The sequence below is a fragment of the Clytia hemisphaerica genome, unplaced genomic scaffold, assembly GCF_902728285.1.
Source record: "Clytia hemisphaerica strain Z4C2 unplaced genomic scaffold, Clytia hemisphaerica genome assembly, whole genome shotgun sequence".
Taxonomy (NCBI): Eukaryota; Metazoa; Cnidaria; class Hydrozoa; order Leptothecata; family Clytiidae; genus Clytia; species Clytia hemisphaerica.
Genome location: NW_027103553.1, coordinates 536,444 through 551,016, shown reverse-complemented (window position 1 = coordinate 551,016; position 14,573 = coordinate 536,444). Strand labels below are relative to the sequence as shown.

The 14,573-nt window shown below is 34.4% G+C and overlaps 1 protein-coding gene across 1 annotated transcript in view; it reads left to right on the top strand.

Moving 5' to 3' along the window:
- The window catches only part of LOC136800358 (putative leucine-rich repeat-containing protein DDB_G0290503), a 58,423-nt gene that overhangs the window by 21,573 nt on the left and 22,277 nt on the right, over nucleotides 1-14,573 (top strand). The window contains exon 2 of the mRNA XM_067056991.1: nucleotides 11,252-11,397. Coding sequence (XP_066913092.1) covers nucleotides 11,252-11,397 — 146 coding nt within the window. The remainder of the gene's footprint in view (nucleotides 1-11,251; nucleotides 11,398-14,573) is intronic.

Genomic DNA, 14,573 nt, shown 5'->3' with positions numbered 1-14,573 from the left:
TACGAATCTCCTTCTCCAGGAAACTGGTGAATTTTCTCCAGAGATCTTCTCCTTCCAGGTCTTCTTCACAAGTGATTGATAACCAACGATTTTGTCTGTGTTCACCGATCACCTTGCATAACTTCTCGAGACTGTTGCTGTAGTACAATCTTCCTTCAACATTGTGTAGTTTGGCGAGTTTCATGGTGTCTTTGATGAGGCTGATGAGTTCACCAAGTGATTCGATTGTCTTCTCAAGGTTTTTGGATTTGAGCGTAATGTTAAGTTTGTCGAATTGTTGGAGCTTCTTGTCAAGCATCACTTGTGGGTCACCAAATGATTTCTTAAGCCTCTTCCATATCTCGTCAATATCATTTGAATCCTTGACTAACAACAATGCAGTATGTTCAAGATAATTCATTTTTAACAAGTCTGGTAACAAGTGTTTAGGAGTATTTCGAAGATGGAATTTCGCAAATTTCTCTTTGAAGGTGAAGATGTCATAAGTTGAGTCGTATCCCCCAAATTTCTTAAGTTCGATCGTTAAACTACTGTCAAGCATCATTTTGTGTTTATCAACTTCCCTTTTCTCAAGTTCAGAGTCTAGTTTAGTTTTGAGTTGGAATTTCTGAAGAAAAGTTTCATACCCTCCTCTTTGGTCCTGACCACCATATTGAACAAGTAGAGTGATTTTGGTGTCAAGGTCTGTAAGACGTCTTTCGAGGTGAGGGATATTGGTACTGCGTTTTGTGATGTCTGCGTCACTTAGCTCTGGAAGTTTGTCTGAGAGTTCATTCTCCAGTGATGATTTGAGGGAGGTTATGCTTGAGCTGATGTCTTTGACCAAACGAGTGTCTTGATTCGTTTCTTTCTCTCTTTTTACTTTCAACGTCTTGATGATTTCAGCTAGTAGAAGTTTGGCACCTTGCTTCATTTGAAGAAAATCATTTCGGAATTCTTCTTCGATCGGGGACAACTCTTCTAGACGAATGAATAAATCTCGAAGGGTGTTCCTTAATTTCTCTAATGATGTGAAATCTTTATCCAGGGATTTGATGCTTGCTGATGGATCAACTTGATGCTCGTCTATGAAGTCTGCAAGCTCAGCGTGAACGATCTTGTAATCGATGGCTAACGATGCAATTTCAGCAGCCATTGCGTGTGGGATAGCTACTTCTGATGTAGGAGGTTGATCTTTCACGATTTTACAAAAGGTCTTATAATTGATTTGGTCTTTTGTCTTCAAACGATTACTCCTTCTCATTGATTTGATTTATGGGTGTGTCAAATTGATTAGATGACGTGAACGTCAGCTTGAGTCTGTGTGCGACGGTTTATTGAGCGTCAGCTACGATTGGTTAAATGTCGGACGACAGTTTGTTGAGTGTCGGCGACGATTGGTTTGATGTCGGCGATGGTTTGTTGAGCATCGGCGACAATTGACTTGATGTCGGATGACGGTTTGTTGAGCGTCGGCGACAATTGATATTTGTGCTGTTTGAATGTGGAACAAGAAGCCTGTTGGCTTGAAGGCCCAGCGAAAAGTAACGTGTTGAAAACGAGCGTGCAAAACAGCAAATGTATGACCCTGTTGACATGGATCAAAGTGAAGACAGGGAAAATTTTTCCAAAATCACCGCTGTACTTCTCATTGATTAGACGCTTGAAATTTTATTGAATGGTCTCCTACCAACCGGCGCAGGTTCACCCGGTTGAATACTCTCAGGTACCGTGAGATTGGGTAACTTGCATCAGTGGAGGGTAACTTGCATCAGTGGAGGGTAACTTGCATCAGTGGAGGCTAACATAACATGCATAACATGCATAGCCCTCAAATGAAAGACCTGGCTGGTCATTAAAATACAACTGCGCAGCTCCGCTCGCAGCTCTACTCTACCATTTTTGTTTTGATTTAATTTTGTATTTTAATGACCAGCCAGGTCTTTCATTTGAGGGCTATGCATGTTAGCCTCCACTGATGCAAGTTACCCAATCTCACGGTACCTAATAGTTGGGGGGTTTGGAATAAGCGGGGTGAGGTTGGAAAAAATCTCAAAACATAATAAGCGGAGGGTGAGTTGGAATAAAAATGTCCTAGGTGGAAAATTTCCATAAATTATGCGCGCCCATAGAAAAATATTTTTAAAAACCCGCGAATAAATAGTGAGTGGGCGCTTTTTAACCAATTAGGTGCACTCACATATTCAGGGAGAAATATCCCTGCAGGCATGTTAGTTGGACCAGACCGTAAACCAGAAAAATAATCTTTAAAAAACTAGACGATAAAATAGTTTATGGTCTGCATATCAAGGCTAATATAATTCATGAGATTTAATGTGAGTTAACAGTTAATGTGACAGATCCTCCAGAAATGACCATTTTCACTGTTCATGCATTGTAACCATGAAAAATGTTTCAATCTAGTTCAAATTTACCCATGAGCTGCATTTTAGTGTCAATTAACAGATTCCAGAATCAGTTTATACTTTAAATAATCATGTGAGTCGAGTTTGAAAAATCAAGCCACCGATCGTTTAATGCGACATATCCAAAAATGCCCATTTTATTTAATATACGTGTAGAATCATGAAAAAAGTCCTAATCTTGTTCAAATTTACACATGAGCTGCATTTTAGTCTCCATTAACATGATTCCATAATCAGCTTATTTGAAATAATTCTGTGTCGAGTTTGACAAATCAAGCCACCAATCGTCAAATGAGACAGATCCAGAAATAACCATTTTCACGCGTAGCATCATGGAAAAAGTTTCAATCTTGTTCCAATTTACACATGGGCTCCATATTAGTGTCCATTACCAAATTCCAGAATCAGTTTACTTGAAATAATTATGTGTTGAGTTTGAAAATCATACCACGTCCCACCACTACTGACCACCGTTGTCTTGTTAACAGCCTCAACAGCGACAGATCCAGAAGTGACTGTTTTCTTATGTAGCATCAAGAAAAAGTTCCAATCTTATTCAATTTTACACATCAGCTGCATTTCAGTTTATTTATTTCTATATCAGAAGCCATTATTTCCTAAAAATTTATAAAGTCTTTTTGACCATGAAAACAAGAAACTAAAAATGAAAGTGATTTAAGGTAGAATTTTCACTCATAAAACTTTATGAAAACTTGAGCAAAGACTATAAGATATGGCAGAATGTTGAAAAAGGTTTATAAAGAAAAATAATTACAAAATTTCTTTGGTTTGAAAGTCTCTTGACCACTAAAGCAAAGAAAATGTTCAAGAAAGTATGAATCAACCTCCTCGCTTCGACCGCCATATTGTTTTGTTTTGAAAATTGTTTTGAAGGAGCGCGGAATCAGAAAATATATCTTTTATAGCCAGTATCCGACTTTAGCTAAGCTTTTCCTTCTCCAGACGGCAAAATTAAAAAGTGTGTTACTGGTTTTAAGCGCCGTTTCTACCAAAACGGACAGACAGATACACGGACGGACGGAAAAGTGCTAATGAAAGGCCCTATTGCTAGCGCTGGGCCAATTATCGGACACAGGTGTTCGTAACGTTATGAATTGAATGTATGTTCAAACTGAAAAATAAATTTGATACAAATTGATCTAAGTTGATAAATTACAAATTTGATTGAAAAACTTACTTTAGAAAATTTGAGTTGACAAAGCCTTGATATAAAATAAAGTTTAGAAAATATTAGCTTACCAGCCTGCCAAATGTGAATTGATATGTGAAAATAATTCCAAATGGTTCAATGTAAATGTATATGTAAATGTTCAAAATGAATGTTGAAAACTTGATTGACAAATTTGTTCACTGAGTTCTTGAAAACATTCTGGTCTCTTCATACCACACTCACGCCTTATGATATGTGATTGAATGAGAGTGCAAAAAGCTGAAAAGTGAGATCTGATATGCGAGCTCTCGAATGCTCACGGGAGACATTAATTGATAAATATAAAAAACTAATTGACAAATGACGTCATAATGACCTATGCGTATATTAATTTTTTTTTCTAATTGCTTTTCTAATAAATAAATAATATCTTTTGCACGTTCGTGCTACACCCTCCATTATTTTCAGGGCATTTTTCTTTAATAAAGTCAATAGCATCCTTGACTCCTTCTTCATTCAGAATCTCCAATGCTTTATCCTTCATCTCGCTTAAGGTATTAAACACTGTATAATTAGTCTTCGCGACCATCAAAACAGGTGATGATTGGCTAATGAAAGCAGCAAATTTACCCAAGTTTTCCTTCCCTTGAAATTCTCTTACAAATTGAAGTAGTGGGCCAAAAATTTCTCCACTCCGGTCTTGACTTGTAATGTTGGTTTCAACTTCTCCCATCTTTGATTTTGTTTGTGTTTTGGTCGTGTTCTTAAATTTGTATGATTATATAATTAACGTATAATTATAAAAATGTTAGTCCCTTTTTATGTTTCATCTTTATTTTATTTAGTATTTTCATCACGTTTGCTCTCCTTGAGGTCAGATCTCTGATCTTCACCATATATACTTCCAAAGTTGATTATACTGTAGACCTCCTCCAACAGTCTTATATACTGGTGTTGTTTCAAAAGGGGATTATCCTGGTACTTTCCATGTCTTTTATAGACAGTTTTTAATTTGTATTGGGGAAATAACCTTGCTCTAAACATACCAGTGAGATTTACTCTGTTCATTTTAATTTTCCTAGACTGGTAGTTGTGCTTTCTGTACTTTCCTCTGAGTTATACTACACGCTTTTTTTATAAGAATACACTTTATAAGAATGTCCATGATGAAAATGGCCAAAAAATTAAGAATAATGCTAAGAATATCACTATCATGCAATTCGGCTACTCATGCTAAGAATGCCATTTTTAGAGCATTTTCAATTATAAATTGTTAATTACCCCCAAGTAAGGCTCACTCCTTTCACAAAAATGCCATTTTATGCTTGAGACATATGTACTAAATGTTAAATCTAGTCTGAATTAGGATCCTAACCTAAGAATGCTGTAATAATATTTTAGGATCATTTTCCCAAAAAAGTTAAAAATAACCATGATGAAATAGATTTACACCATTCTTATAAAAAAAGCGTGTACTTCAAATTGTAAACGAACTGAGTTAAATTTCTTATATGTTCTATTTTATGTATAGTACACAGTAAAGTAAATTATTGGAATCTCTTTAAAATGATAGAGATTGCATTATTTTTTTGCTGGTACATAAAAGCCATAAAACTTTCGATGAACGTTCGAAAAAAAGGTGTGTTTCAGTTGGGTATAACCATGGACATGGTATAACCCTAGATTTATAAACAATGTTTTATTTCCGCAATCAAAATGGAAAGCAGTTCGTTTCAATTTTTACAATACAGTATCTTTCTTACTTCAATGATTCATTATAGGAGTTTTGAAATATAAGATATACGTTTTTTATAAGGAACGCGTTTATGAGGAACTTGAGGCTGAATATGGTCTAAAAATTAAGAAATTGTTAAGGAACAGTAAGAGTTTGAGTCTCGAAATGTGTCAAAAGGAGAAATACAGAAGTTACATACTTAACAAACCCTGACTAATTATAAGGAACTCGATAATGAACTTAAGAATTTCAGGCTCGGAGCTAAGTTAAAGGTTCCTAATAGCAAGAACGTGTAGTTAAAAACAAATGAAAAATGAAAATCATACTCCATCCCAAGCTTCTGTTTACATCGTTATTTTTAATTTTTTACACCCAGAGATTAAAACTAGCATCAGAGACTACCCTGACGTTTAAAATACTGAGGTTTTAATACCTAAATAGTCCGAGCCTTACTTTTTCTTGAAATTTAATCCATTTCTATATCTTTCTCTCTCCAAATTTTTTGTTTTAAAGAATTTATAAGGGGCCCCCCCAGCGGTTTGCGTGATTGCGTGAATGGGCATTTTCGGTTGCGTGAATGCGTGAAAATTGAAAAAAAAATGCGTGAATGCGTGAATTGAAAAAACTTGCGTGAAAGTGAAAATGTACTTTTTGATTGCGTGAATGCGTGAATCTGGGCTATTTTGAGCGTGAATACGTGAATTTCCCCTTTTTTCCACCGATTATGTGCAGTTTTCCCGATTTTCCAATGTTTCCCCGATTTTTCCAAAAAAATTTTCCGATTTCTGAAAAATCGGGTTATTGCGTGAAACTCGAGGAAAATTTGCGTGAATGCGTGAATTTCGAAAAAAAATTGCGTGATTGCGTGAATTGAGGGTCCGCTGGGGGGGCCTCTTATAATCTAAAGTCAAAGCTTTTCTTCAATAGTATTCTTCTCTTGAGAGAAATTGAAGATAATACTTTAAAGTTTCTTACCAATTGTTCTAATCTATACTTAACGTATGTTTATAAAACCCTCGTTTTCAAGAAATAAAGAAATCGGATGAAAAAAGAAAAGAAAATTGAAGAAGTTGTGAAACAGTGCATTGATACACTGTAGATCGTTTTTACATATGCCTAGTGTAGCTTTATGTAAAAACAGCTGCAAAGAAACAGAACAATTTAGAAATCTTCCTAGCTGGAACACAACGTTGTTTCAACGTTTATCTAACGTTTTACAACGTCCATATAACAACGTTATGTGCCATCTGGGTTATGTGTATGTATGAGTTGAAACCATCATAATACTTTTTTGTATCTTTCATGAGTTTTCAACTCATCTGTTTTGGAATGAGTTGATCGGTTGACTTGGAGTGATTTGCGTAGCTTCTAAACATACTCTTTGCTCTCTCGTAAAAAGTTCGTTTCAATATTAAGTACATGTATTTAAAAATATGCTTCAACACATTACATACGTGCTTTTTTCAACAAGAAACATGAGGCTGAAAATTATCATAGTATCATGCAAATTAAGAAAAACCCGAGCCTCAGACTTTGAAATTACACGATTTTTTCTATAAGAACATCCATAATTTTTGAAGCCTAACTTTTTGAATTTTAAGTCTAAAAATGTTCTAAACATGCTTTCATTTTCACCATTTTGTGAGTATTTTTGACAATTTTCTTAAGAAATTGGGTGTCTTATCTGCAAAGCCTTAAAATGTTATTAACTTGTTCTTGATATTTTTGAGACCGAAGTCTAATGTTCCTATAAAAAACGTTTACCAGGAATATTACCAAGTGCTTATTTTGAGCTCTTTTTTATGTCCTCGTATCTGTAAGAATACAATCAAAACATATTTCAGCCTTCTTTTACTGGTTCTTATAAAAAGCGTTTTCTCGTTACTCTTTTAACAAACTGGGTATACTGTCATAGCATTCATTGTCTGAGAGCTTTGTTTGTTTGATGTAAAAGTGACATTTTTCTCTAATATTTCTATAATTGGCTTTCAATGAAAATCATCTTTAATCAAAATTACTGTAGAATGAGAAAATGTTCTGTTCCTTTATTTAAGATACAAGTGGTATTAAGTATGCATGGAATTTCTGTATGCATTAATTTCATGATGCAAAATATGTATGTTATCCAGACTGTCTTTTCTATACTCCCTTTTGAAACACCATCAACTGGGTATAGCATTATTCAACAACTTTTTTGTTCTTAAAAATTGACTGGGTTGCTCATAAGTATTTTTATAATATAAACTGTGTCTATTTTATTCTTTTGGGCAAACTCTTTTTTGAAAGTTTTAATATCAAACTGCGTCTCTAATTTTGATGTTGCATTTCTAGCTTCATTTTGTTTCATTCGTCTAAAATTTATAATGATGGTTTTTGGAACAGATTGAAGGTTGTTGTTTTGTCTGTATTGAAATCTGTATCTAAAATAGAGAAGGGAACAGGGCATAATTTTGAGCTGATCGTAAGAACTGTCTCAATTCAGAATGGTTAAAAACTGCTGATGACAAGCCAGGCATAAGTGAAACTAAGAACATTCTTTGTATGAAAATTACCTCCTCAAAATTGATTGAATATTTTGTTTAGACTTGTGAAATAAAGGTTGATACTTGATTGAGTTCTTATATCTTTCAAAATTTTATTCAAATGAGTATATTTAGATAGTACTTCAAGTTTCATCTTTAATATCTTTCGATAGCTGACGATTCGAGAAAGATAAAAGTACTATCATAATTCAATTTTTTTTCTTGCACACATTACGAAGGTCTTGATCATCGAGTACTCTTTGATGGCATCATCTATCACTTATTAATGAGTATATTTTAAACCAACATAATATCGTATTTAGACCATGTTCACACGTTACTGTTTCGTTTCGTTCCAGTATGATTTCCGTTACGGATCGAGTGTGTTCATTTATTGGTTTCGGGACGTTTCTGAGCAAGAAAACGGAGCAGCTTCGTTCCGATGAAAAAAGTGGAGCGAAACCGTTTCGATCTGTTTTGCTCTGTAACGTCTTCTTTTTTTGACGTTTCGAATTTGTTCACATTTGTTTCGGCACCTTTTCGGAACGGAACGGAACCATAACGTCTGAACATGGTTTTAATACGAAAGTAACACATTGGAAGGAATACCATAGTGGGAGTATACTAAAAAATACATTTGTAAACAAGACATAGAGTCGGCGTGTTTAGAGTGACGTTCATACCCTTTTTCCCTTGGCATCAGAAAGTTAATTATGTGAAAAAATGTAGCATATGGTGTCTAGAATGTCTTTTTACTGGTCGCTTTACACGTTTTTCTTTTTATAAGGAACATCTAAAAAAATTTAAACCTTTCGGATGCTCTTAACATTTTGAGTTTTAAGCCTAAAAATGTTCTTAACGTGGTCTTATTTTGACCATTTTGGGGAAGAAATAGGGTGTTTTTGAGTCTACAAAGCCTTAAAATGTTCTTAACTTGTTCTTAACATATTGGCCATTGAAGCTTTATGTTCTTATATAGTTTGTTCTGATTAAGAAAAACGTGTATGTTTCTTCTTTCTGTCGCATCTTTCTTTTTATTGTTGGCATTTTGGCATACATTATAGTTGAAGTATTAATTACAGTTCGAACACATTTAAAGATATTTGACTCAGTATATGTGTTATGGGGAATAATTCAGTATGTTTGATTAGCTTATCAGTTTATCAGAATCTAAATTCATCATTAATGAATTTGATACGATGTTGAATAATTTGTTTTTTGTTTTGGATGTGTATCAATACTCCAAGCGAAAGTAAATCTCATGATCCTCTTTGATCCTGCTTTATCATTGTTTTCCTTTTTGGACCTACCTTGGAGGTCCTATAAATTAACCGATGTCCGTTCGTTCGTCTGTCCGTTCGTCCGTTCGTCTGTCCGTCTGTTACCAGCTTTTCTCGAGATTGGCTCATTAGTTTTTTCTGATTTTTGGCACAATGATGCAAAATGATAATGCCCAAAATGTGACGGAGCCCGATTTTCGAAAAAAAATCATTTCCGGCCGAAAATGCCGGAAGTATGCCGGAAAAACCGGTTTTTTGGCATTTTCTCGAGATTTTATCATTAGTTTTTTCAGATTTTTTGCACAAAGATGCGTATTAGCAATGCCCAAAACATGGCAGAGTCCAATTTTTGAGAAAAATTCTTTTCCGGCCGAAAATGCCGGAAATATGCCGGAAATCGCCGTTTTTGCAGATTTTCATCGGACTTTTTCCTTATAATTGGTTGTTTTTTCACAAAAACAAACATTGTTAATAGCAATGTCCACGATCAAGTCATGGTTCAATTGTCAATAAAAATGATTTTTTGAAGCCGGAACTTTCTAAAAATTCGCCGGAACAGCCGATTTTCGCGGGAAAAACAGTATTTCTTGAACTTCTTGAGCTGTACTTTATATTTTTTTATGAAATTTTTGCACACTGAGGTAAAAATGACAATACCTAAAAGTGACGGAGCCCGATTTTCGAAAAACATTTTTTTCCGGCCGAAAATGCCGGAAATATGCCGGAAAAACTGTTTTTTGGCATTTTCTCGAGATTTTATCATTAGTTTTTTCTGATTTTTTGCTCAAAGATGCGTATTAATATTGTTCAAAACATGGCCGAGTTTGATTTTTGAGGAAATTTTTTTTCCGGCCGAAATGCGTAAATATGCCGTAAATCGCCCGTTTTTCTGGTTTTCATTGGACTTTTTCCTTACAAATTGGTTGGTTTTTCATTCAAAAACATATTAATAGCAATGCCCACCATCAAACATGTTTCAATTTTCAATAAAATTGATTATTGAAGCCGGAGCTATTAAAAAAGCGCCGGAACACCTTTTTTTGCCGGAAAGACAGTATTTCTTGTATTTCTCGAGCTGTACTTTATATTTTTTTATGAAATTTTGCACACTGATGCAATATGACAATACCTAAAATGTGACGGAGCCCCGATTTTAGGAAAACATTTTTTCCGGCCGAAAAATGCCGGAAATATGCCGAAAAACCGGCTTTTTTACATTTTCTCGAATTTTCATCAAAGTTTTTTCTGATTTTTTGCAGAAAATGCAATGCGCAAAACATGGCTGAGTTCGTTTTTAGAAATTTTTTTTTCGGTTGAAAATGCCGGAAATCTCCGTTTTTGAAGATTTTCATTAGATTTTTTCCTTGTATTTCTATGTTTTTCACACAAAAACATTATTGATAACAATGCTCACCATCAATAAGCATGATTCAATTGTCAATAAAACTGATTTTTGCGACCAGAACTTTCTATTTATTTTTCCCCTACAACCCTTCCCTCTCCCCCCATCAACAATCAATGATGAATTTATTGCGTTATGCATTTTCGCTAAACGCTATAATATTTTTTGACTGATTTTTTAATTTTTTTTTTCGCATTGCTATCTAACCTTCATCATCAGGTAGGTCCATTCAGCATGTTGCTTGTTGGCTCTGAAACTACTATATGGCTTGAACATAGTAATATAAATATAAATTGGCTCAAAAGGCGTTCAGTATTTCTGTGTTCGTCGTGTTGTAATGATATTTGCGCAACATCTGAACGGGGCTATTGCTGACTTGAGGTATTAAGCGTGTGTCAACTTACTGAGAGGGACGTTTATTTCCGTAATTAATGCAATTACTGGTGTTGACTGGGTAATCCAATTTTTTCACGAATTTATACCTTTTCATAAATTACGTCACGAGCAACGCTTACCTCGTTTTCAAAATACTGCTATAGTAATTGATTCTCAGAGGAGTTTATAAGAAATTCACTTTATTTAAAAAGTAGTACTTGAAGTTGAAGTCTCAAGGGATATAATCACCTTGGTTATGGTTTCAAAACAAGCCAGTCGTTACACTCAAAATAATTTATGAAAAGGCTATTTTTCTTCGTTTTCACCAATTTCATGTCTTCTTCTTCATTTTCTTTTTCAGGTTACAGAAGAGAATAAAGCTATCGAAGGTGAATTATGTGTTGGTGATGAAATCCTCTCTGTAAATGGAGTGCAGTGTACATCAAGAGCTAACGCTATTCAAATGGTTCGAAATATTGACGATCAGTTACACTTGAATATCGCTAGGTATGTCAAGACAATATATCAGTCATGATGTCTACATTACATTGGGCTGTTCCATTAAAAAACCATACAGGGGGTGGGCGAACCTTTTCAAGTCAAAGAATAATCAGGGAAAATATGGGGATACTCCCTGGAAAATGGCTACCCTTGGAAAAATTCGTTTCATACCTTTAAACGAGGGTAGACGAAATATAATTAGTCTTTTACCCCTGAAGATTTTAAAATAACTTTTTAACCCCTTTGAAAAATGTAAAACAACCCCTGGACATTTTCCTCAGATTACCATCTGGAAATGTTCGTCCACTCCCCTGTATGGATATAAAATGGAATGGCTCATGAACGTTTGATTCTTTGTAATAGCTCTTTTGTATGGTCTGTATGATTAGCTCGTAGCTCTCTCCCATCTCTAAGATGGTTGAGTTTTGTAGATTTGAGCAAAGCATTAAGACTGCTCGATGAAAGACTTTATAAGCACTTATTTATTTGCCTAAATAATTCAAAGTCCAATAGCTACTTGTTGGCTGTACATGGCTAGCTATATGATTTGAAAAGCCAATTCAAAATACTTATTTTGGTCTTAGAAATGAAGTGCCATATTTTTTTCTTTTTAAAAAAGGAATTTCTAAATGTTATCATAATTTGATGCACGATTAAGTGCTACTTATAGCATTGCAATGTCGAAAGAAATAATGGCTAAAATACCGTTTTCATACTTGTTAATACCCTAAATTCTTTTACCATTTAAAATGGTCGTCATGCAATGGCTGTTTATAAAAATGAAACCATTAGAAAAGCCAATTCCTCAATTTTTGTATGGAAGATTTAGATTTTTTAAGCTTTCCGTATATTTTGGGTTTTTAACTATTTTGTCTCGAATTCCTTTGTGATTTGGTCACATCTTTTGACACCGGAGCATATTCTAAACGCAAAGAAATATTCAAATGTATTTAGAAACTGTAGTATGATACAGGGCAGTAGCATTGAAGATTATTAGATTGGAACTTTCTCTTGGTTCTGTTGGTTCTCGATGTAAGGTGTGTCATCCAGTCTAGTAGATAAGTGATTTCCAGGCTAGTTTCAAGAGTAGCGTTCTGCTCTTGACCTTTTACAAAAGTCACTTCTTGGTGAAAAGTATTCGTGTGTAGGCCAGTTTTCATTACAGTAAATACCTCAAGCTCCTCAGAATTCAACCAAAAGTGTACCACCCCCTGGTGCTAAATGAATTACAGAAAACTCTTGCTTGTTCAAACTTCCATTATTCGAATCTTTCTCTATTTAAAATAATTCCCAGTCCTCGTCAAGGAGAAGCCTTTTAAAAATACTTTCTCGAATTTGAATCTCTCTGTAATTCGAACAAATAAGATTCTCTATTTGAGCTCGAATTAGAGAGAGTCAACTGTACATAATATCAAAATATCGGTGACATCAAAACAGTCATAACGCGAGATTACTCATTCAGTTTAAGAGTCTAGAGGCACATTTGTTTTGCTTTGCTGTTGATATTATTGCTGAAGGAACTGATAAGCTTTCATTAAGAACAAGAAGGAAGATGACACATGCTAAATACAACATGATGCATCCTTACGATGGCCCTGGTGTGTCAACTGTTTCATCAAATCAAACATTCAGTGTTTCTTTAAGCTTAGATGATACATAAAAGAGCCATCGTATACATTGTCTGGCACGTCGTTTTCTCATTTGAGTAAAAACGCCTACGGCACAATGTGAAGAAAATGATGTATTTAATCTTTAAAACGGGAAAAATTATTAAGTTTCGTGAAATCTTCTACGAGTAAAAATTTTGCACCGAACAAGCAGTTATCAGCTCTTGATGGTTTTGATTTTTCTCTCATATAAACAGTCAATCTTCCTTTCCCCCGTGAAAGTCACTGCTTCCAATATTTGGATCGCGCTGGAGTTTTTCTTTCTTGATAATGATCTCCATCACCTTAAAATGATAAAGAATGATATCGTCGAGTCTCCACAACTCGAGCACGCACGAAGAACACAACTTTATTCTCGAAGTTTCGAGTTATAGAGTAATGTTTGTTGTAAGACATTGTTAAATGAAGAGACGAGAAAACTTGTTCCGTTGAGGAAACATTTGGGTTACACGTTTTTTTTATATAAGGAACACGTTTATAAGGAACTCGAGGCTGAAAATGGTCCAAAAAATAAGGAATTTTTTGGGAACTGCTCAGGCTGAGAATAAAAAAACAAGTTTTAAGGAACAGTAAGAGATATGGTTATCCAAACTTACCAGCTATGTAAATAAGGAACTCGATAAGGAACTTTGAGGCTGAAATTCTCTGTAAAAATAAGGAACTCCAGGCTCAGAGCAAAGTTAAGGTTCCTTATAAAAAAAAAACGTGTATAGAGTTTCGCGTTAAAGAATCTTCACTGTAGCAATCAAACACTAACTAGAATTTATATTTTGTGACCATGTTATATATGTAACTTATTAAATATCCCAACTACTATCTAGCACGTACAATTATTTTCACACTTTTTACAAAAATTTTCTGTTATTTGTTCAACGAATTTGCACGATATAGAAGAACTAGGAAATGTTGATTTTCAAAGTTGTTTTTGACCATATTTGGATGGTTTTCAATAATTTCATATGAATGCTTACGTAATGATGACACGGTGTTAAAAAGTAAGTCTGTAGGGGTAGGGGAGCAAGCATTATAACCCTTTCTTGAATTTCAACATTTTTATTGCTTTTTATTGGTTTACAGTATTTAGATTTTGACTGTTTTTTTCTTTTAGTAAGAAAAGTCTTTCTCATGGTTTGATACCTTCATAAGTTTGTAGAAATGAAGTAAGGTATTTATAGTGAGCTGTTATATATCTCTACCTTGCACAAAGATTAACAATATTTTTAAATTCAAGAGCTTATTCGTTTATATTTGTACCGAATTGGAGACTTTCCTATTTCCAATTTTGGGTATAAATGAGTTTCTTATAAGCATTTTTCACGAATCGACTTACATTTTGATTCTTATAAAAAGCTGTTTACAACTCTTGTTATTTTTGTTAGCAAAAGGTTTGTTGCGTTTAGGATTATATCCTGTTCGAAAATAGAAAAAATGCTCCTTCTCAAATTTTTTTGTTTTAAAAAGCCCGTCGTAGTACTGACTGTTTTGTTAGCCCTTGTATGAGTTTTTTTTTTCTTG